Below are 25,373 nucleotides of genomic sequence, written 5' to 3'. Positions count from 1 at the left end.
ACTAACTGCTGGAGCCAACAGTGGCCGCTGACTGGGCCAGGACATCATGCAGCCTAGGAGGTGAAAAGGAGGGGTTATAAACAGCAGCCCTCTAGAAGCCCAGCACCAGCCTAAAGGGAGATGAACATAGGCAGAGAGGAAATGCTGCTCCTGGAACCCACGCTCCCCCCCTTGCAGACAGGGGAGTACCCCGGACCTGGACAACTAGTGTATACAACCACACAAGGGCACAGGCACACAAATGTCACGAGGCAGGCCATCCACACACCACCACTGTTGCTGACTGCCTGCTACTTTTAAACATCGGCTGGCAGGGCCCGGGCTGGTGGCTTCATCTCTTAACACTTCTCCTTTAAGAAGGCAAGGTCTGCCACCGACTCCCAGGAAAAAGAAAGAAGCTGCAATGTAAAACTGAAGTTGAGGAGAGAAGCGCTAACTGGAACCTGAAGCCAAAGTGTTGGCAGTGCAGTCCCCTGACTGAGTTTACTAGAAGCGTAAGGACCTGGCTTCCTGGGTGCCTGGTTCAGAGCAGGCCCTTGATGAACAAACACTGCCTTCCTCCAGGACTGCTTCCAGTCTACAAGAGCTTTACAACCTGTCCGTTGATCTGGAGGGGATTTCAGAAGTTCAGGTCCACCACCTGTCTGCCAAGTCTGTTGTACTATGGTGGCTATGATGCAACCAGTATTTCAAATACCAGCAAGGAGACCCATGGCTTCAGTGGAGCATCCAGACAATGAGCCAGAGAGAACCTTCTAAAAATGAGCCAGAGAGAACCTTTGGATCACAACAGAACACTGTTCTGGATACATCCTCAGGAGAGGATCAATCACTAGTAGACTGATATTTGGTAAAGGAGAAAATCAACAGGGTGTGGGGACCTTCGGGGAGATGCACTGGCAGCAAAGCTACAACAACGGACTCAGACATGTTGGCAATGCTGAGAATGCAGCAGGACTGGGCAAGGCTTTGTTCCTGTTGACATGAGTCTGGTTGACATGAATCGGCAGCTAAGAACAATAGGGTTCCAGTGGGAAGGAGAGTACACAGATGGCGTCTTTAAATGCACTGATCTGCTGCCTACAGCCAATGGGCACCGTCTTCTGTGATGTTTGGAGGACTCCTGGTTCTTTCTTTCCAGGGTCTCTAAGTCCCCTCTTGACATGGAAACATCTCGAAGGCTGTGGCTGAATTTCTTACAATGGTCACAGCTAGGCAGAAAAACCTTCTACAATGACTCTCTAGCTTCAAAACATGAACGCTGAGATTTCAAAACCCGAACTTCACATGGAGAAGGAAAGGAGACAAAGGATATGGTAAAAATGAGTACAGTTTAGGTGTATGGTAGTGATGGAGAGAGGAGGAACTTCAGTTAGCCCTGAGAATATTAAATACCACTAATTTGCCAATGAACCCACATCTTTCCCTCAAGTTTCCCTATTGACCGGTGGACCGGTGGTCAGGAAACCAGTAAAAATCAACTTCTATGGAAGATGAGTCCTGGCGTGGTGCTGCAGGGTAATGCACTGGACCGCAAGGTTGGTTTGAACTTCAGGGTGGGTGGTTCAAACTCACTAGCTGCTCCTTGGAAACCCTATACCAGGTCACTATGAGTCGGAACTGACTCTATGGAACTTAACAACAACAACAACAACAATGGAAGCTGCTGAGGTCTGTTTATGATCACCTCCCTTGCCTATTCCTTAAAACCCTAATTTCCCTCTTAATGCCAGAAGCCAATTCATCAAAAGTCTTTTTTTTTTTAAACCACTTGCATACAATGTGACTTGGTGCTAAGGAAAAGTGCTTAAATGGTCCACAGCTCTAATTAAATCAGCAGGTTTCTACAGCGATGAGTTATGTCACTTGATTACAATCTGGGCTGCGTTCTTCCTGCAATGTCATCTACGCATGGGGGGCTGGTTGTTTGCTGTCACTTTAAAAAAATATCTTACTGTAACTTAAAACACCATTGAAAAACTCCACTTGGGGTGCACTGCTAGTTACAGGAAAGCACTGGTTTACACATTTGCCTAGCAGTGTGTGTGCAGTCAAACATTTCAATTGCTGGCCATCTGCGTTTAGCAAAGAGAAAATGAGAATTCTGTACCTGGAGGAGCAGGTAATGGCAGCCCCAGGCAGAGGAACAATTCTCCCTGAGAATGCTTTCCTGCATCTCCTGGGTCTTTAAAAAAAAAAAAAAAAAAGAACAAATAAGAAAGGATGGAGTTGAATTTCCCCAAGCTGTCAGAAGGCTTTGACAAGCAGAGAGCTATGAAGAATGGTCTAGAACTCCCTTGTCAGTCCACAGGTAACAAAGACACACCTGCCATGGGCCTGCATATGGATGCCTTTCAGTAGGTGGGAAAGACTCTTTCTTCTCCACGGTGGGGGGTGATGTGGGTGCCAAGTCCCCAGTGAACTGAAGACCAGGCTATCAAGAATGAATCAGGTGGTGCCAGTTGCTGGTGATGTTATGGTGGGGCCTGCCACTTCACGCCACCATCACCACACCGGCGATTTGTCATCCATAGGAAGCTGCAATGTTGAGCAAGTTTCCAACAATATACTAAAGAGAACCTGGTGGACCAGCTCAACAGTGTTCTGGCTGGAGTTGAAGCACTAGCCTCAAACTGAGAGGAAACACGGGGCAGGGCAGATCTTTGAGATGAAATTCATTTTTCATGACTTGAAAAGGAGATACAACCACTGTAGTCTGGCCCTAGAAATCAGTGAAGACCATGAGCCAAAATGTACCAGATGTTGGGTAGGAGACAAGCCCAAGGAAGGAAAAGAGCTGTCCCAGAGCTGCCTCTGGCTCAATGACCAACAGATGGGGAAGAAAGGTACTATTGTGCTAGCTAACGCCAGCTTTGCCTTCCCATCAATTGGCTGGGTGGGGTGGTCCAAGAGGATGCCATGGTGGGTTCCACTTTAGTCTACTCCAAACCCCTGAAGGCTCAGATCGCTAAACTTTTCATTCTTCTCTCTCCGCAGCGGTAGCCTGGGATTAATGAGGTTGCCGAAGGGAAAGGAATGTCTAAATATAGGCGCTGCTCAGTTCTATGACTCTTAGCCTGACTCCATTTAGCCTCTTCTAGCAGGAACTACAAACTCACAGGCGTAGTTCCTGCAGGGGAAAGGAAGGCTGTTCCACAGGGATTCATTACGGGGATTGCTTCACTTCCCTCAGGTTTACGCTCTGAAGAGATAGCAGGACTTTCTCATCTTAGAAGCACACCTATGCATGCCTTCACACATATGCACGACATGTTTATATGCATATGTGTGTAATTGTGCACTTCGGTATTTAAAGGGATTCTACAACGGAAGTTCTAGCATTGGCTCTTCCTATGGCCTGGCATATGAACGAGAAGGTTAAGTTCACAAACTATGGTGCTGTAGGCTATAGAAATATCTACTCACAACCTGCTTGTATCTCAGGGGGAGTATTCAAAAGCATCATGGCAGTGGCAGCATCAATGTCAGGATCTGGAAAAATCAACCAATAAATAACATTATTTACAACGGGGCTGGTGTGTGTGTGTTTTTCCCCCTGTAAGTTACAGTTTATGAATGCAACGAAGACCAAAAAAAAATGCTGGAAATAGACGAGCTATCCCAAAGAGGACTCTCTTCCCATTAGGATTGGATAGGAAGAGAGATTCTAGAATGAGATTTAAGGGCATTTAAGTTGGCAGGCTTTTCATCAGACCAGCGTTGGGGTCTTCTCTTACATTAATTTCATGATTCATCCTGTCTGTTTCTGACAATTTGCTGCTCTGTGTACCCCCCAAACTTTTTCTCCTGGGGTGGAGAAGTAGGAGAGTGGGGGGTGACAACAGGAAGGTCAGCCACTGGGATTGTCAATGAACTGGGAAGAACATACAGCCACAAGAAGAGAGTGCATTAAGTACACCTGCATCTTGCGAGGTACAAACAAGACATTCATTGATGTTCATTTGTCAGTAGAATATGCGTTGTCTTTCATGAGGCTGTGGGTATACACAGCGGAGGCAGTGAGGAAGGTATGAGAAAAAAGAAAAACATTTAAAATAGAAAAAATATTCAAGTTCTGATGAGGAGGAACGTTTCCTTCCACACCTGTTATTGCTTTTAATGCAGGCCCAACATAACAACAACATAAAAAAGTGGTCATTGCTTCATTACTAGAATTCTTAATAGGCTGTGGAAGCCTAACTGATCCACCAGTTGACAGATGGCAGGTTATATAGACACAGAGAAAAAAAAATATTATCCTTTTATAACTAAATTCATTTTCCTTTGAGAAACAGCAGCGCTGCTGCTATGGAAATGAAGGTCACCATAGTAACAGTAAACAACTCCCAAGAATGGCCACTGAATAGGCTGAAAAGAACATCTGCCCCAGCGCAGCGTCCCAGCTGCCCTGGGGCGAAATTCACTAACAGTGCAGAGATGCCGCCAGACAGAAGCTGCTGCCTGTGCCCTGTCTAAATAAATGAAGTGTGCAATTGAAGTCGACATCAGAATGCCGGTCCTTGCCGATTACTGCCTCTGTGTCCTCTCAGCCCAGTGACTAATGGTGAGGGGAGCAGGGGGCCCCTGTACTTGTCAGTTTTTGTACAAATTACAAACCAAAAAACTCAATTTACTACTAATGGCTCCGTGGCACTTCATTTTGGGTATTATGTTAGAAAATTACTTTTTTACTGTTTAAAAAGAAGTACATTTTTTAGACTTTATACGTGCAGTTCAGTTCCGAAGGAATCGTGTGAGGTAGTATAAAGCCCCAGGAGCTAGTGCCCAAAGACAATGTCTTGAGGGGAGGTTGAAGGCAAAAAGCAAATGAACTTTTTACTCTGCCGGCCCTTTTCTATTCTCTCTGCAAGAGGTCTTCAACTTATACTTCACAACAGAGTGAAAGTTTTATTTTAATAAGCACTTTGTATGAAAAACAGGTAAATCAACTTATTTGACAACTCCTGGGGTGGAATTACTAAAACAGTCACTGTTCCCCACAGATATTAAATATATATTTATTGGTTGAATAATTAATAGGAAACACCTAAAGTGCCGCTCACTGACCCCCAGGACTCTCCAGCAATACTGTAGCCAAGAAGCAGGGCTCCCCCATGGGGGGCACACTGAGGCCTTCCCCTCCGTTCCCAAGGAGGGGCCAAGAACACACTTGTTTCTTCTCACCAAACAAAGGCTCTTTGTCTTCCTGGAGCATACAAACTTATGGACAGGAAGCCTGTGCTCAGGAAAGCTAAATGCCCACAGGGTCCCCAGATGATTCCTCACCAGAGACCCCACCCCAGTTGGCGTTTTGAGAAACCAGTGGATTCATTGGGGGCGGGGCAGAACAGGAGGAAACACAGGTAAGAAATCAAGTGACTTTTCCCATGTAGTTTACCAGAAAATTACAGAAAACAATTCTGTTTTTAAAACAAAACACCTGACCTTCAAGCAGAAGGGGTCACAGATAAGATGAAATGAGAGAAGAGGAAAAGGAGACAGGATCAACAGGATCAATGATATGCTTTAGGAGTACCTAGTAGCAGGAGTCCTAGTGTGGCCCTGTAGGTTAAGCACTGGACTGCTGACATCAGGACTGGCGGTTCAAACCTGCCAATCACTCCTCAGAGACCTTATACAGGGTCACTCAGAGCCAACTCAACAGCACTTAACAACAACAAGAACAACCACCGTGGAGCATCACTAAGGGACAACTTGGGGAGTTAAGGCCCACATAATATCCACAGTGCTCTATGCCACCCCACTCAAGCCAACCCAAATGAACACATACGTGGAAGAAAATCAGGAGTTCTGGTATGGCCCTGTAGGATAAGCACTGGACTGCTAACAGCAAGGTTAGCGGTTCAAACCCACCAGCCACTCCTCAGAAACCCTATACAGGGTCACTATGAGTCGGACCTACTCAACAGCACTTAACAACAAGGAAAACCAAGGAGGCGGTAGGGCAAGTCCCACAGTCCTTCCTTCCGACTTTGGATTCGACTTGTACCAGAGGATTCCATAGTTAAAACTCGGATGCAATTCTAGGAGGACCTCCACTTGGCTTCCAGGCATTTTGAATAAGTATAACACCCAGGTTTCTCATGACCCCACCCACTTAGAATGAATTCCTCCAGTTCTACAATCCATTCAGAATGAACCTTTCCCTGAGATGGCATATGTGGAGTACTAGTCCTCCAGGCAGGCTGGAATGAAGGCACTGTATGGGATTCCTCCCTTCTGTGTCAGCGGGAGAGGTGGCACATCTAAGAACTGCAAAGGGTATGAAAAAATGTAATTATGTCTCCAAGCAAGTGTGTGCACTTTGGCACAACAGACTCTGCCAGGCCTCCCCCAAGGGGGGTACAGTGAATACTGTTCTTTTTTGAAAATCAACTTTATTAAGTATAAGAAACATATCAAACACCCCTTCCCCCTTCTATGTATAGAGTGATGAGTTCTGATCAATTTTACACGTGTTACCACTACCAAAATCAAGATCGAAGGCATAATCAAGACAGATTCCACCACCCAAAAGTTTCCTTCTTGACCCCTTATCCACCCCGACAGTGGGCAACTACTAATTTATGCCAAGTTGTAGGGCCTTGGAAATCCTAGGGCATGGTCGCAATGAGTTGGAACTGACTTTATGGCATACCACCACCACCACCAATGTATTCAATCTGTGGAGTCCTGGTGTGGCACTGTGAGTTAACGTAACAGACTGAAAAGCTGTTTGAACTGCAAGGTTGGCGGTTCAAGCTCACCTGCTGCTCCTTGGAAACCCTATACAGAGTTGCTATGGATCGGAATCAATTTGATGGCGCTTCACAATGACAACAATGGTCTTATGGAGTCTTGGTGTGGTGCTGTGGGCTAATGTGCCAGACTGCAAAGCTATTTGAACTGCAAGGTAGGCGGTTCAAACTCACCAGCTGCTCCTTGAAAACTCTATACAGGGTCGCTATGGGTTGGAATCGACTCGATGGCACTTGACAACAACAACAACCACCATCATAGAGCCTGTGGAGTCCTGGTGTGGACCTGTAGGATCAGCACTGTACTGCTAATCACAAGGTCGGGGGTTCAAACTCACCAGCCACCCATTGAAAACCCTATAGAGGGTCTCGATGACTCTATGACACTTAGCAACAACAACAACATCAACTCTTCATTCCTTACTGTTACTGAGTAGCCTTCCATTGCATTGATAGGCTGTTTATGGTGTAGCCATACACAAACTGTTCATTGTTCATCCGCAGATGGCCATTACCTGCATTGTTTTCAGTATTGTTGTTGTTGTTAAGTGTCTTTGAGTCGGTTCCCACCCACAATGACCTAGGGTTTCCAAGGAGCAGCTGGTGAGCTTCAACCACTGACCTTGCAGTTCAAACGACTTTATAGTCAAGGTACACTAACCCACAGCGCCAAACCAGGAATCCAGTATTACAGGAGGAAAAGGCTGCTATGAACTGTTGTACCAGTCTTTTGTGGACATAGTTGTTTTTTCTCTTGGGAAATTGCTGATAAATATGTTTAATTTTATAAGAAACTGTCAAACTGCTTTTCAAAGAGATTTCCAGTTGCTCCATATCTTTGTCAACATTTGATATTATCAGTGTTTTTAACTTGAGTCCCTGGATGTGTTAGTGGCATTGCTGTGTGGTTTTAACTTACATTTTCCTCATGTAAAATGCTGTAGGATAAGTACTGGACAGCTAACTGCAAAGGTTGGTAGTTCAAACCCACCAGTTACTCCTTGGAAACCCTATACAGAGTTGCTGTAAGTCAGTTCTAACTCAAAGGCATTTAACAACAACGACAATATCTAATTAAAGAGGAGTTGTTGTTGTTGTTAAGTGACGTCGAGTCGGTTTCGACCCACAGTGACCCTGTATAGGGTTTCAGAGGAGCTTGAACCATGACCTTGTGGTTCAAACTGACTTTGCAGTCCAGTGCATTAACCCGTAGTGCTACACCAGGACTGCACTACAATGTTAATCTTATCTCTTATTACAACGCCTACATTTCCCCTCCCCCATGTTTTTAGAGAGAGAGAAAAAAAAGATGATCACGACAGTAATGTGTGCCTATTGTTAAAAACAAAACAAAAAAAAACAAGCCAACAAAGACACACCAAAAACCTGTTTTGCTAAGTGCTGAACTGGCTTTGACTCATAATGACCCTGTACAGGGTTTCTGAGGAGCGACTGGTGAGTTTGAAATACCGACCCTGTGGTTCGAACAGACATTGAGGTCTAATGCTTTATCCCACAGCACCACACCAAAACTCCGTTGTTGTTGTTGTTGTTATGTGCCATGGAGTCGGTTCCAACTCATAGCAACCCTGTACAGGTTCTGAGGCTGTCTATCTTTACAGGAGCAGAAAGCCTCATCTTTCTCCTGTGGAATAGCTGGTACTTTTGAACTGCTTACCCAAGGTTAATATATTTTGAAAAATAAACAGTCCCACTTTCACGATGTAAGCACTATTCCTATTTTGTTTCCTACACTGCCAGAAATTTTTTATGGAAATCTAAGTATTGGTGTGTATCCACAGACACACTGGCACATCATTTACACCGATGGCCACACAAAACCAAAGCAGTCTTAAAACCCATAGTAAAAAAACCTTCTCCATTGTTCCTGCTTCAGTAGTAAATTTTTCTTCTTCCTACACAGGTTCCGTAAAGATTTACACCCTCGGAAACCCTGTACAGGGTCGCTATGGGTCGGAACCGACTCGATGGCACTTAACAACAACAACAACACAGGTTCTCAGAGGTCCATTTCAATTTTGGCCTTGAACTTTATCTCACTTCCTCTTCTCTGCAGGAAGAGACTAAACAACAGTCTCATCTCCTAACGATGTTCCCTAGTCCCCTTCCCCTGATTATGCACACACAACTAGATCAGGCTGCAATAACAGAACCAGGTAACCACATTTCTAGAACCAATGGTTCAGCTGTTTGAATTCTCACAAAACACTGCACCATATTTTCTCAACATGTATGTGGAGATGGTTTCTTCTGGGCATTGTGGGAGAGGGGGGCTTTCTTCTGTGAGCAGGATGGGGAAGGACTAGACAGGGCATTGGGATTCTTGGGTTCAAGGCCTGGGTCAATTGCTAGTTAACATGTGACTTTCTTTTCCTTTTGCTAGGCTTCTGTTTAATGGAGACTGGAGGGGGTGTGGTCTGTAGACCTGGAAGGGGTCAGAATCTTTATCCCATTCATTCCACACACAGTTCCTGGCTTAGCTTATAATGCCATGGACATAGTTGTTTTTTCTCTTGGGAAATTGCTGATAAATATGTTTAATTTTATAAGAAACTGTCAAACTGCTTTTCAAATGTGGCATCTGTTCCAAAGCCTTTGGAGCTCACTTCAGAACACTGTCCACCTACTCCATGGAGTGTTTTCTGGGTTCCTGGGATGACTGCTGCCTGCATTCAGTCCTTCTTCCTTGATTTGGTGCCAGAGGGTGGTGACTGGAGAAGCCATCCTATTGAACAAACTAAGAATGGGAAGGGAGGTTAAAAGCCACTGCAGCAATGCTCACTACTGTCACCAACATCTTCGGCATCTTTGAGCTGACCATCCTAATAAAGTGATGATCAGGAAACATTTTCCATGTGGAAAGCCTGAGAGTTAGGACCCTCATCTTGTTGTTGTTGCTGTGATGTGCCGTCGAGTCAACTTGGACTCATAGCGACTCTGCACAGGATTTCCAAGGAGTGGCTGGTGGGTTTGAACTGCCAACCTTGTACTGATCCTACAGTGCTACACCAAGACTCCATCACTTTCTTAGAAATCACTTAACTTTCCTGCATCCCCTCATATCTGACATGCTTTACAGGATGGTGAAAGATTTTTATAAAATTGAAGGAAAGAGATTCAAGGACATAGAAAATACCAACGGATGGCATACTACATTTCCCTCAAAAAACTCACGCAAAGAATGCACACATGCACATAATGAAAAAAACCCCCCACAAACAAACCATAACACATGCATTGTCTGCACAGAAATATGGTACTCTTCAATCAGAAAGGAGAAGACAGACCGACACCCAGACAGGCACACAGAGTGTTAATATATATTCTCTCTTATGTTCTTGGCTACAACATGAGCCCTCCATTAAGAGTTCTCTAACTGTCTTGCTTGCTGCTGCCTCCCTAGTCACTGTGCCTGGTTGTCAGCTGCCCTGGCTCCGGTGACCTCACACACAACAGACCAAAATACTGCCATCTCCAGGATTGGCTGCGGGTCAGTCTGCTACGATCCACAGGGTTTTCTCCGATCGATTTTTAGAAGTAGATTTCCAGAACTTTCTTCTAAGTCTTAATCTGGAAACAGGGCTATAACTCAGAGCGACCCTGTAACAGGGTTTCCGAGGAGCATATGTTGAGTGTCAACCACCAATCTTGTGGTTCAAAGCAACCTTGAGGCTGAGTGCTTATCCTACAGTGCCACACCAGGACTCTGGAATTCTACCACTGAATAAAAAACCCCACTGATGTTACATTGATGCCAACATATAGCGAGTCTGTAGGGCAGGATAGAATTACTCTTGGGTTTCCAAAACTAAATTTTCATGGGAGCAAGCAGCCTCACCTTTCTCCCATGCAGCAAGTGGCGGGTGGGTTTAAAATGCCAATCTTGCAGGTAGCAGTCCAGTGATTCTCCTACAGCACTGCCAGGGCTGCATTAGCACCAAATAGTGGGTCCTGGTGTTGCTGTTAAGTGCCGTTGAGTTGGTTCCAACCCATAGCGACCCTGTACAGGGTTTCCGAGGCTGTAAATCTTTACAGGAGCAGAAAGCCTCATCTTTCTCCAGCTGAACAGCTGGTAGTTTGGACCTGCTGACCGTGGTATTAGCAGCCCCATTTGCAACCACTAGGGGGTTCTGGTGTGGCACTAGGATAATGCACTAAACCACAAGGTTGGCGGTTCAAATTCACCAGTCACTCCTCGGAAACCCCATACAGGATTGCTATGAGTTGGAACCAACTTGACGGCACTTGGCAACAACAAAAAAGAAGTCATTGTGTTGAGCAACCAATCCGCTGCTGGGGCTCAGCATAGCCTCTCGATGTGCAGGGAATCCCCTGGAAATTTAAAAAAGAAAACCAAAACCAGGTCCCATCCAGGCAGACACTGCGGTTTTTTAAGTCCTTCAAGGGGTTCTACTGTGTAGGCACAAGAAGAGCCAACAACTGAGAGTGAACCGGGGGTAGGTGAATGCCCATCCAAAGAAAACTATGGTCTATGACAATGGCTGCCTGGACACCCTTTTCTTCTATAATTTTAATTAATCTCTTTACTTGAAAATATTTTTTTGTAACTCTGCCTGAGAGTATTTGACTAATTCCTAAACAAAGAGGACATGGGGAGCTTTGGGGGGAAAGAGAGCAAGAAAAAGATTCAAGTAGACGAATAATTGAACAAACAAACAAAAAACAAAACCCCAAGAAAGTTATGTATATTTTCTAGGGAAATGTGAGTAGATTTGCATGTTTTTAATTTATGTTTATTCAGACTAAGGCAGCGGGTCTCATTGAAGACACTTTCGTTTTGCTCCTTCCCTGATCCCTAAGACATGTGACGAAGTATGCACACGTTTTTGTTGTTACGCCTGGGGACAGGATACTACTGGCATCTAGTGGGTAGAGAGCAGGGATGGTGCTCATCACCCTATGATGCACAAGACAGTCCCCACAACAAAGAGTTATCTAGCAGAAAATGTTTACAGTGTCGTTAAAACTTTCAGTAATGACAATAGGAACCGTCCCAGTAAAACAGGGAGCCAACTGTTCCATGCTTGTTACCAGTACTGAACATTTTCATCAATGGTTCTATAATAAGTAAATCCTGATCCAAAAGTGGATGTGGATGCAGAACAGAATTCAAACTCTCAAGGATTCCAGCCTCCAGACTTTCAGGAGCCATCGAGGCAGGATGAATCCCCCAAATACTGCCTGGTGTGATGCTGCAAGATAATGCACCGGACCTCAAGGTCGGTGGTTCCAACCCACGAGCCGCTCCTCAGAAACACTATACTGGGTCGCTATGAGTAGGAACCAACTCAATGGCACTTAACAACAACATTATAAGTTTTAAACCTTAAGTCAAAAATATCTACTGAAGTCTTTAAGCTGAACATTAAAGGATGTCTGCTTTGAGCATAATGCTCTTTTAAAGAACTATTTATGTGGGATCATGGAGTCCTGATGTGGCGCTGTGGATTAATGTACTGGAATGCAAAGTTGGTTTGAACTGCAAGGTCACTGGCAGTTCAAACTGACCAGCCGCTCCTTAGGAACCCTATACAGGGTCACTATGGGCTGGAAGTGACTCGACGGCACTTAACAACATATAGGATCACACTGACAACAAACAGTAGCTTGAAAGGGAAGGATGAACATTTAGGGGAAACAGTGAGTTTATGCGCGTGGGGGCGGGACAACTCAGAAACCGTGATTACACAACTCAAAGAATGTAATCAACATCACGGGACTGAATTCAATATATATCGAAAGTACGGAACTGGTGTTGGATCTGCTGAAATGTACATTATTTCAACAACAGGACTCCTAGAATTACCACGGTGGTGGTGTTAAGTGCCTTTGAGATAGTTCTGACTCAGAGTGACCCTGAAGAGCAGATGGTAAGTTCGAACCACCGAACCTATGGTTAGCAGTTCAGAGCTTATTCTACAGCACTACACCAGGACTCCAAAGAAGAAAAAAATAGTAAACTAGTGTACACAACATTCAGCCTACTGTGAATGTCTCTTTTCTCCCCCATAGGTTAGAAGAGAAGGAGGTCTAGTTGGTTTTTGTTGCCATCAATGAAGACATCCAAAGAGCCACTGCTGATCTTGATGGCAGTAAGACCAGGACAGAATATAGCTCCCTGACTCTACTGATGTTGTTTCCACAAAAACTTCTTTCTCTTTCCTTTTGGCTGACGGTTAGCAAGAAGGAAGCTACCAGAAGTGAGGATCAGCAAGAATCAGAGGGAAACAAGAGATGTTATTCATCTTAGAATGGGCTGCAAATATCTGAGTTCTCTTAGGGAGAAGGGAGAGAAAACGATCCCATGAAACCCAGTGGACAAGGACCAGGAATTCATCTCAACCGGCAAGGTTTTAGGGAGCAAAAGGATCTCGCAAACATTGATTTCAAGTAATGACTTAAACATTCGTCTTCATGATGGGAGTGTGAACAAGAGAATTATCAAGAGCATCTTTCTTCAAAACAATGAATCAAAGAGAGTTCCAAACTCCCAATAAATGAAGCAAGTTAAAACAAATGGTTACTTGTTGGTGTAAAAGATAAAGCTTGGGGGTGGGGGAGTGGATGATCTATGAAAAATATTTAACATATTATAAGGCCCCTATTTACATAAGGTCTAGTCGCTGGAGAAGGATATCATGTTTGGTAAGGTGGAGAGTCAGAGAAAAAGAGGAAGGCCCCCAACGAGATGGACTGGCCAAGTGACAGCATCGATGGACTCAAGCGTGGCAACAGTAGTGAGGTTGGCCCAGGATTGGGTAGTGTTTCATTCTGCTGTGCATAAGGTTGCTATGGGTCGATACTGATTCGATGGCACTTAACAACAACAACAATTTACATAAGAAGTTCTGGTGTTGAGATGTAGGATAAGCCCTGGACCATAAGGCCATCATGAACCATAAGGTTGGCAATTCAAACCCACCAACCGCTCCTAGGAAACCCTATAGAGTCACTATGAGTTGGAACCCGCTCAACGGCACTTATCAACAACATTCACATATCTGTAGTCCTGGTGGCACGGTACCTTTGATTGTTGTTGTTAAATGCCATTGAGTCGGTTCCAACTCATAGCGACCCTGCATAGGGTTTCCGAGGAGCAGCTGGGTGGGTTTGAACTGCCCACCTTGTGATTCGCAGTCCAGATGTTGGGCTGTTATTTGAAAGGGTGGCAATTAAAATATATGCGTTACTCCACGAAAGAAAGATGAAGCTGCCTGCTCCCATGAAGATTTAGACTCGGGTTGGCTCAATGGCAGTGTTTTTATTTTTGTTGTTGTTCATTCACTTATCTAACCCATTACCTGTTGAGTCAATTTGGACTCTAATGACCTGCAGGAGAGAACAGAACTGCATCCCCCACCCCCACCTCCACGCCCATGGGGTTTCCCAGGCTATGAATCTTCATAGAGGCAGACTGCCACATCTTCCTTGGGTGAAATGACCAACCGATGGGAATCGAAATAAAGGCAAAGGGTTTGGTTTTATTCACATTTCCTGAATCTTTCTCAGCTTACAAAATCATGTCTAGTGAACTCTAAATAAAGAATTGACCAGCTCTGAGGAGCAGCACCACATTCTACATTTGTGTACGTCAGTTCTTCCTCCCTGTCAATCCCACAAGAGTCCTGAGAACCGGAGGTCCAGGTCACACTGGTGTTTTGGAGCAAGGATGCTCCAAGTCCAGAATTCAGACATAGAACTAGAGGGCGGCGAGTCCTTATGCAGGAGATCAGCAGGATGACTGGGGATTCCCAGAGCTGGCAGTGCTGGGGTACCACCAAGACATTTATTTTTAGGCTAATTCTTCCCTCGTAATGTTGTGAGCCTGTCTTCCCCAGCAACCGGCTTTCCCCAACCATCACTTCTCCCTACTTACGGGAACATAAACTCTGGACCGGTTCCCACCCTAGAAGCCACTTCCTCTGTAGTAAAGAGTTCGGGGTTGCTGGAAACCCTGTCATCCACTCTTTCACAGGCCTGTCTGGCCCTCACCATGCTGCACAATGCTTGTCGGGGCTGACGACTGGATGCTTCTATTGCAAGGCATTTTCAATGAGTGTTTTCACCTGAGGAGATGGGCAAACCTCCCTTTTCCAGAAGCAAAGATTCCTTCTCAGAGCGACATCAGCAGGTGTTATTAATGAGAGTAAATAAAACTCAGAACCCTGGCATCAATTCGTCTGCTGGTCTGGGTCTCAGTGGTCTTCCTCCCTGACAACCAAAGTGAGGTATGAAAGTAGGGCTGACTCTGAACACGGGATACACACGCTACTCACAAAAGACCACAGAACTGCTGAGATTCCCAGATATGACAGCCAACTGAAGCTTTAGAACAAAACTGTACCTTGCTGTCTACATTAACTTATACCACAGTGAACCACACAGACTGCCCTAGGCCTACACTGGCATCTTTTGTTGCCATTACATCATGAAGGATTATGAAGTTGAGATGACCACAGTCACTGTTTCTCTTCAGTGTTGAGATGCTGGGGCAGTGATTATGGGGTTGTTGGTACTGTGTGATGTGTCAAGCTGATTCCAGCTCATGGTGTTGCCATTGGAGTAGAACTGCCTCTCTCACCCCAGGTTTCTTGAGGAGCAGATCATCAGTTCTTTTCTCCTATAATCGGTGGGTGGGTTTGAACCACTAACCTTTGAGTTAGCAGCCAAGGGCTTCATGGTTGCATTACATTTTATTTGGGAATCAACAACAGCATTTTTCTTTCCTACTTTAAGGCAAGCCAGGGGGTGTTGTGAGAATCCAACCCCAGTCAGTGGATACAGGGGACGGGGTGACAAAAGCAAATGAAAATGAAAACAAATCACCTGTTCGTAGTCTGGCAAGCAATCGGTTACAGTATTATCAAAGGGGGTGCCCTAGGGGTTGAAATCAGAGAACCCAGAGTAGAGACTCAGAACTGAATAAGGCACAGAAGGAAGACAGGAGGGAATGTGCAATGTTGGATGGAATATTCAGGAATTACTGTTAAACATTTTAAAGTTTATGAGTGATACTGTGGTGTATGTTTATTTAAAAAGCACCTCTGTATTTCTGGGATACATGATGAAACGTATACAGAAGAAATTATATAAGGTGTGGTGCTGTAGGATAAGTACTAGGCTGCTAATTGCAAAGTCGGCAGTTCAAGCCCACCAGTTGCTCTTCAGAAACGCGATACAGGGTCGCTGATTCAGAACTGACTCGACGGCATTTAATATCAGTAACAAGCATTTGTTCCAAATGAATCTGGGAGCGGGTGGAAGTGCGAATGGTGTGGAGAAAACTAGCTAGGATTTGGTCATTGTTGGGTGATTGGTACATAGAGGTTTTTTCTTTTTTAATTCCTTCAGTATATTTGAAATGATCTATAATAGTTTATAAAGGTCCTTGGTGGTACACCTCAGAAGAAAAGGACCCGTAACGCTTCCACTCAGATGATAGCCAAGAAAACCCTATAGGACTGTTCTACTCTGAAATCCGTGAGGTTATCATAAATAACTACCAATACCAACAACATACAGTTTTAAAAGTGTAAAGAAAGGGTAGTGGCAAACTGTACCAGACTGAGGGTATCAGAAGTAGAACATGCTCTTTATTAACCAATATAAGGACCACAGTGCGGAGCTCCAGGGGATCCTGGTTCCAAGGCTAGATCTAGACTCACATAACTTTTAGCTCCCTCTCTGAACATGAGTTAAACTTGACCTTCCACTGCAATAAGTGTTAAACAGTGGTTAAACCTGATGTTTAAACACCCAGCAGGCCCAATTTAGTTGATCCTATGGGCAAGCATGGTTGGTTTGGGGGAGTGTGTGAAGGGAGGCATGGGGTAGGGAGAAGAGAAAACACCCTTCTGACCCCTCTAGGCAATTAATTTATAGTTCTAGGCGGGAGGTGCCATTATCTTGAACTCAACAGGCATAACTGTACATAATTAGAGGTCATAATTACAGCTCTCTTTTTAAAACCTGACAATGGTATCAAAACTGACTTCTTGAGGCAGCGTGGTTTCTATGCTGGGGAAGTATATCAAACAGTAGTCTTAGATCTGTTTGGGGTTTACTTAGGATGCTTTTTTAAAACTGAGAAACACTTCATTCTAATTCTTTACATAGACGCAGGCTTGGCAGAGCGACATTCTCTTTTAGACCAGGGGGAAAAGGCAAAAGTAACCACTCAAATTAATATGCCAGCAATTATGTGCAACAACTGTCTCATTATCCATGTAATGACAAAGTTACAAGGTTTGCTTTCTGATCATTTCTCCACTTGGGGTTTTGTCAAGTTACTACAGAGACTCAACATCACCTTTAGAATTCTGATTTAGTGTTATGATTATACTTTATAATCGGCTGTCTACCTAGCAATGTTGTTGTTAAGTGCTGTCAAGTCGGTTCTGACCCATAGCGACACTGTATAGAATTTCCAAGGAACGATTGGTGAGCTTGAACCGCCAACCTTGTAGCAATAGTTCTACCATATTTCTAGCAGCATTTCTTTGGTTGTTACAATCATCATGCGAATGAACCAAGTGTGGGGGTTTTCACACCTACCTGGATTTTCAACTACTTAAACTGTTTTTTGTTTTCAGCTTTAAGTGCTGTTGAACTAATTCCAATCTATTATGATCCCATGTGATAAAACTGGTAGAACTGCCCCATACAGTTTCCAAGGGTGGAGTCCTGGCGTGGCTCTGTAGGGTAAGTACTAGACCACGAGGTAGGTTTGAAATGCAAGGTCGGTAGTACAAATTCACCAGCCGCTCCTCATAAACCCTATACAAGGGTGCTATGAGTTGGAACCAACTTGACGGCCCTTAGCAACAACAGTGTATAAGAATGCAGATAGTCAAGGTCTTTCTCCAGCGGAGCCCCTGGGTGGGTTAGAATCGCCAATCTTTCCTTTAGTAGCGATACGTTTAATGCTTATGTCACCAGACCGTCTTAATTCTAAACTTACAATCATAGAATTTTCAAGCTAAAAGAGACTTCTGAAGTATGTTTTGTTGTTTTAACTCTGCTAATAATGCTGGCTGAGATGAAATGTCTTGCTGTTTTGATCTGCATCTCTCTAGCGGCTAATGGCCCTGAGCATTTCTTCATATGTTTGTTGGCCGCCTGAATGCCTTCTTTGGTGAAGTGTCTGGTCATGTCTCCTGCCCATTTTTTTAATTGGATGATTTGTCTTTTTCTTGTTAAGGTGCAGAAGTGTTCCAGCACTTACTCCCCTGTCTGATAAGTCATTGCCAAAAATTTTGCCCTGGTCTGTGGGTTCTTCTTTTTATTGTTTTAGTGAAATCTTTTGATGTCTAATTTTTAGGAAGTCCCTGTCATCTAGTTTGTCTTCGGCAGTCAGTTTACAGAGGAAAATCCTCAGGCAGGTCCACGAAGTGGGGACGTCATCTGAAGGAGACAATAGGCATGTATGCCATTTAACACTGGTGGTAAGCTATGCCAGCTCTCCTACCCCTCCAAGGGCATCCTGAATTTCCAGAAAGGCTTCTGACCAGGGTTGTCTTCTCATAAGGAAGAATGAAGGCTTACTAACTTTTTGTTATTCATACTATATTAATCAAGTCCTTTCCAGTGCATCATTTCCTCCCGGGTACTCAGAAGAGCAAACGTGCTGTCATCCTAAAACACTTCTCAGTTCTCTGGATATTACATAAATATAAACTACACACGCAAATGCAGCAACCGAAAACCATGGGCTGAGGAACTCACAGAAATATTTTATAACTAGTTTATGGTTATGACCTTATTTGGTGACCTTGTGAGCTCCAGTTTTTGCTTCCAACACAAAGACCAGGGAGCTGTTTCTCACCTTCCTTCAGTTAGATGCTTCGGCGTCTTTACCTCTCACTATTGTTGATAAGTGCTGTGGAGTGGACTCTAACTTATGACTACCCAGCAGGACAGAGTGCAACTGCCCCTTAGAGGCGCCGCACCGACACTTTAAGGGATCACATCACCAGCTCTTTATGAAGCCATTGGTGGGTTTGAACTGACGACCTTTTGGTTAGCAGCCTAGTACTTTAACTACTACATTACTATGGCTCCTCTGCCTTCCGCAAGTAGACATGAAGTAACCCTGACTTGACAAATCACCAGCATTTTTCCATCCTATCTTAAATCTTCAGCCGACCCTTGAAGAATAGGGAAGAGAGATGTTTTTGTAGCAGCTCATCTCTTCCTGGCTTAAAAGAGGGATGGGACATCCCAAAGCTGGATACAGGTAGTTTCCAATGGATACGATGATGTCACAGCCAAGTGAAGTTCCCATTTGGGGGCATGAACTTTAAATAACTGGTGCTGAGAAGCAGTATTTCCACCAAGACAACTAATACTGAATGGAACAGCCTGGGAGTGAAAGATAATTATGCTTGTAAAGGCTTCTCTATTCAGAATACAAAAAATTAACTAGCACTCAGAGGCATCCAAAATTAGAGTTTCAAGAAAAGATTAATTGCTTTACTATTTTTATAGGCTTGTAATAAAAGTCAAAGGAACACATCATCCATGAAGTCCTGGTGTGACACTGTAGAATAAGCAAGGTTGGTAGTTCAAACCCACCAGCCGCTCTTTGGAAACCCTTTACTCTATTGAGTCAGAACTGACTCGATGATACTTAACAACAACAGAAGTCATCAGAAAAAAGTTATTTCATTGAGATCAGTGCCCATGCATCTCCACATAAAGCCACAGTGTAATACACCAATGCAAACACACTGATAAAGGTCATGGAAACAGTTACAAACACTGTTGCTACCTGTCATTCAGCCAGCCCCGCCCCCTGGCTCACAGAGACCAGAGACCCCATACACATTGGAAGGAAATGCTGCCTTCATCCTGTGCCTTCCCATGATTGGCTGCAGACCAGACTGTTGTGATCTGTAGGGTTTTCATTGGCTGATTTTCAGAAGTAGTTTTGTTCAGTTTCATAGCAACATGCAACTTTCCAACAGACTGATGGCGGTGGCTGTACACAAGGTGCATATGCCAGGAATCGAACCTGACTCTCTTACACAGAAGGTGAGAACTCTATCGGCTTACCTTAGTACTCACCATAGTATTGTCACCCAAGCATCCTATTAAATGTAATGCCTGATCTCCCAGAGTTCTACTTCACTGCTCAGTATATCAGCATCAGATATTTATCCCAAAGTGTCATTTGCTGTATTTGTTTACATAAACAAGCCACGAAGTTAATACCACCATTCCTAACTTCAGCTCCATTCTGATTCGGAACTGCACATTTCATTTTGTGATGTGCTGACTGGGGTATCTGAGCATCAAATGGCAACCTTAGCACCTGATACAGGGGGATCTCCATGTGTCAGAGCCCACAGCCACTTTTTGTGGAAAGGAAGCATTGTGATTCTTTGCTCTGGAGTGATCTTGAACTCTTTGTAATGCTAAGAGACATACATTCTTTGCTGGGTGTTGTACTATCAGAATTCAATCATTCACAGAGTTGGTGTGCTAGAACTTTCATTTCCCAGACTCCCTTGTGGCTAGGGCTCCAGGTGCGAATTTTGTTTGGGGCATTAGATGCAGTTAGGCTGACTGACGGAGCAGGGGAGGCCTTCTTAGGCTGCTGGAGTGGGTAGATGTGGTCCTCGAGATGCTGGTCTTTCCTGCAGTGGCATTTTAGTGTCTATCCTCAAGAGTGCTGGATGCTGAGAGGCTGTTGTAAGAGTGATAATGTCCCCTGGGTCACAGCCTTGAAGTGTGATCTTGACTTCATAACTCCAGCGATGGCAGATTCTCTGGTTGGTTCTATAGGATTCTGGAAATCTTTCCTTAAGGACAAGTGTGAATTCTCCTCCTTGGGCTCTTCAACACTTTTTTGTAAGCACTTTAATTCCCTACCACTGCCTGTCAATTTGTCATACTGGGGTGGCTTGTGTGTTGTTATGCTACAAACTATGCCACCAGTATTTCAAATAACAGCAGGGTCATGGATTAAGGCACACACTAGTAACAAAGGCCGGTGTGATCTACTTCTGAAAAAATAGCCAATGAAAACCTTACGGATGCTCTTCCCGTAAGCGGCCTGAGATAATCTTACAAAATGATTCGCTACTCCCTTGACCCAGAAAACCCTACAAAATCATGCAAGTCAAGAGGTTCAAATCTCCAGGTCCATTTAAAGAACACTTGTGAAACTGCCCAGGTTATCAAGGGTATGAATATTCAAAACACCACCAAGTACCTGAAAGGATTTCACTTTGAAGAAGCAATGTGTACCATTCTGACGCTACAGTGGTGGCATTGTAGGTGTGCCCAGGTCACACAGTGGGGTTGGACACAGGGTTGGTGGCCCAAAAAGAGTGATGAATTTTTGTTATACATGCTTCAAAATGCAGAGAGCAGTGCTGAACTTGAGGGTTTAGATGTGGATTATCAGGGTCATTGAGCACATCCAGGTCAACAAAGTCCCCAAAATGTGCCGCCAAACTTACAGAGTTCATGGTCAGATCAACCCCTACATGAGCTCTCCCTGCCACACTGCGATGATCCTCGCTGAAAAGCAAACTGTTCCTAAACCAGAAGAGGAGGTTGCACAGAAGACAAAGATATCACAGAAGAAATTGAAGAAACAAAACCTTATGGTTTGGAAATAAATTAAGCTTAAAATAAAATGCAACTTAAAGTTAAAAAAAAGAAAAACATTATGGATCACAACAGACCACGGTGTGACTCTCTTACTTTGGACATATTTTCAGCGGGGGGATCAACTACTAGGAGAGAACATCAGTTTGGTGACGGGGAAGGCTAGTGAGGTGTGGGTGGTTCTCTGTGACACGGACTGGCCACTAGCCTCGAGGACAGACTTCAACATGCTGGCGATGGGGAAGATAACACAGGATCAGGCAACATTTCTGTACAGCCGTACACAAGCTTGTCATGAATCGGAATTGACCCTACAACAGTGAACAACTAATTCACACAGATCGCCATGAATTGGAATCCACTGGAAAGCAACTAACAACCAAATCCCCTGTATTGGACTCCCTTTCCGCTTTGACCCCTTTGTGCTCGTCATGTCCTGCTCTGTGTCCTATGGGATACACTACAGAAACAGAAACATCACTAGGAAGTCCAAAGAGCTGTTTGCCTCTACAACAGTGACAGTTGCTTAGCTCTGTTGGTTAAATTAGGACCGGTTCAATTGAAGTAGTTAATTGCTATGGTGGTATTGTTAAGTGCCGACGAGTAGGTTCTGATACATAGTGACCCTGTATAGGGTTGTCGAAGGAGCTCAGTGGTTACGAATTGGACTGCGAATCGCAAGGTCAGCAGTTTGAAACTACCAGCTGTTCCGTGGGAGAAAGATGAGGCTTTCTGCTCCCATAAAGATTTACAGCCTCGGAAACCCTGTACAGGGTCGCTATGAGCCAGAACCGACTCCACAGCACATAACCACCACCCACCACCAATAGGGTTGTTGAGGAGTGGCTGGTGGGATTGAACCACCAACTGTGCTGTTCAAACTGACCATGCGGCCTAGTGTATTGTCTTGCAGGACTCCATGATTGCTATACCTCCCTGTTTTTAAAGAGAGATATGAAGAAGTTTAAGTGACAAAATTTAACGTAAACATTCAGTAGACCAAGTCTCTACAGTTTATAATGCTGGTGGAGGCAGTGGGTATCTCCTGGCCATGTTCCTGGATACCCAGCTAAGGCCTTTGTTGTTGCTGTGTGCCATGGAGTCAGTTCTGACTCATAGTGGTCCTGTATAGAGTTTTCCAAGGAACAGCTGATAGGTTTGAACTGCCGACCTTGTAGTTCGCAGCTCAGTGCTGACTCTATAGCACCACACCAGAAGTCCAGCTAAGGCCTTGTTGTTGTTGTTAAGTGCCGTCGAGTCGGTTCTGACCCACAGCGACCCTGTATAGGGTTTCTAAGGAGCAGCTGGTAAGCTTGGAGCGCCGACCTTACAGTTCAAACAGCTTAGTTAACACATATTACAGGAAAGAACAGATCATTGGAAAGTAACTGTGTTCACAAACACAAACACATCTTTCCTTACAACACTGCCTGGAGGCAGCCTCAAATCCCACTGGATCCTTGCTTTTCACTAAGGTCCTTATAATTAAAGGGTATGCATGGAACCTTTACAAATGTCACTATATCCTGTATTATTTCTTGTCCTTCTCATCTAAGATCTTCAGACAAAAAACTGACTTCATTTTCAGCGTCCACACTTCACTAGGATGCGTCCTTACACCAGAAATCACAGCGGCCCATATCTCTCCTTGCCTCTGCTGCTTGGAGATTCAATTCATGGGCAGGTTTTGACTGAATCCCTGTCCTTTCCATAGCCTGGACTTCCTGAAGCAGGGCCCCTAGAGAATGTCCCTCTCTCCCATTCCCTCCCCACATACTTTATAAACCCTATATTAGGGTAGTTAGTCTTCGTTGCTTCTTGTGCTTATATATCTCCTTTTTCTGGAGAAAGGTGACAGAAATAAATACATAAAATTAAATGAAAAAAAAAAATCTGCTTAGGGCAAAGGTAATTAATGGTCTGAGGATATGATCCTCCCTGCTCATCTAAATAGAGGATTTTCTAAAAAGGAATGAAGATGGATGGCCCTTTCCCTTTTTTAGTGGGGGAGACCGGAAAACTACCAACTGTCATTGTAGAAACAAAAGCAGGCAGTGCCCGCAAAGATTGTGGTCCTGAGGCTCAAGGGCACACCTAATAATTTATTAGGCTATTGTTCCTCCCAAATTGCATACTTGCCTCGAGAAAAGATGATGGTATTGTCCTTGCACTTGGTTTACACACAGAGTTTTTTTGCCCAGTGAGTTTTCTCACGGATCCTTAAAGAAACAAACACCTCAGTCTCTTAGTAAGAAGACTTTTGTGAAGAAGCTAGAACCCCTCCCTGCCCCCCCCCCAAATGACCAATAAGTCAATGAGCACTCTCTCAACTTTGATGATTTATCTTCTTGCTGTTATCTAATCAAGTCATCTTGGACAGATTACATACCCTGACTGGCCTTTATCTGATAAACAATGGAGTTTCCTTATCTGTAAAAGAAAGGGGGTGCACTCCATCTGTAAGACTGATTCCATCATCCGCCACACTTGGGCGATGATGCTGAGAGGGGACGTGCCTTGGGCTTGGAGTCCCCACTAGAGATGGAGGGCCTGCATTTCTCCAGCCTGCGCTAGGTCCCTGGTGTACTTTCCCGGCTAGACAGAAAGGATGCTAAGCTGTTGGGCCTTTTTGTTTGGTGAATCTCTTTGCATCTATTTGCTCTGTTGCCACAACAACCCAATAGCAAACAAAGGCCTAGGCTTCTTTCAGCCACTTCCAAATGGGGAACCTGCCTATTTTGTTTGCTTTGGGGCAAAAGGAGAGAGCAAACAGTGGCTTTTATCTATCTAAGTGAAGTTGGTGATCTTCAATCAATTACGGCTGTGAAAAGATGGAAAGATACAAAAGCCTTTGCAAAGCAGGCACTGGATACTGACCTTGCCACCCGAGTCCCTTTCATACCAGTCCACACCCCTGGAGGTGGTTTAACTTTGATGTGAACTAGCCTATCTGCTACATTTTGAGAGATACTTCCCCTGCCCCCAGCCCTGCGGGGACCAAGTAATAGGAATGAACTCCTTCAATCCAAGCAGAGTGTTTTCTTAAAAGAAAAAAACACAGGCTACCACCAGCTCCTCCGGGGTAATGCAGTTACATGTTCTGATCCATATCATACCATCAAAGAGCCTTGGTGATACAGTGGTTAAGCTGCTAGCTCAGAGGTCTGCAGTTTGGACCTACCAGCTGGGAGACATATGGGGCAGTCTGTGGAGGGATACCAGCCTTGGGAATGCTATGGGGGTTGTTTTCCTCTGCCCTTCCCAAAGGGTCACTATGAGTTGGAATTCGACCTGATGGCAAAGGGTTTGATTTTTGGTTTGGATCATAGGGCAAGATGCTGCTTCTGACTGCAAAACTGTTAATGAGTAATGTGAGGCCAAAGCCAACCAATTAAAGAAGCAAGCCCACTGTTGCTGAGACAGTTCCAACTCCATGACTCTATGGGATGGAGTAACACTATTCCTTAGGGCCGTCACGATGGTAAATCTTTACAGAAACGTGTGAATACCCCATCTTTCTCCCACAGAGCGACTGGTGGGATTGAACCGTCAACCTTCGGGTTAGCAGACCAATGTTTAACCCACTACACTACCAGGGTTCTGGAGGCAAAATCAGTCCTCTAAAAAAGTAGGAGAACTCACAGAATTAACCATCAGATGATTAACAAAAACAGGAGAAGGTACAAGGTGCGAGGGTAGTCAGGATCCTCAAGAAAATGACTTTTTGCAAGATGTCTAAACAAGATAAAAACAGGATTGTTAAGTTACTTATGCTATTAAACGGCAGTCTGCAATGGGCTGGGTCTTCTAGCTTTCAAAATCCAAACTATTTGCTCAAGCTTTCCTTGGGTACATTTTAGAGATACTGGCACTTAGGGCTGGCACCTGTTTTTCCTGTTTGGGTTAGAGTTTAAAAAAAAAAATAAAAAATAAAAAATTAAAGTGCTGCTTTGCACG

At 44.4% G+C, this 25,373-nt stretch overlaps 1 protein-coding gene across 2 annotated transcripts in view; it reads right to left on the bottom strand.

Annotated features, from left to right (window-relative positions):
- Positions 1-25,373, bottom strand: part of FOXN3 (forkhead box N3) — a 523,145-nt gene that overhangs the window by 32,190 nt on the left and 465,582 nt on the right. Inside the window, exon 5 of one of the 2 annotated variants that reach the window (XM_006839582.1) lies at positions 3,427-3,492. The exons of the other annotated variant lie outside the window; for it this stretch is intronic. Coding sequence (XP_006839645.1) covers positions 3,427-3,492 — 66 coding nt within the window. The remainder of the gene's footprint in view (positions 1-3,426; positions 3,493-25,373) is intronic. 2 annotated transcript variants of the gene reach the window in all.

Source organism: Chrysochloris asiatica, unplaced genomic scaffold, assembly GCF_000296735.1.
Source record: "Chrysochloris asiatica unplaced genomic scaffold, ChrAsi1.0 scaffold00025, whole genome shotgun sequence".
Lineage (NCBI taxonomy): Eukaryota > Metazoa > Chordata > Mammalia > Afrosoricida > Chrysochloridae > Chrysochloris > Chrysochloris asiatica.
Note: the sequence above shows the minus strand (reverse complement) of the source record. Positions and strands in the feature narration are given on the sequence as shown.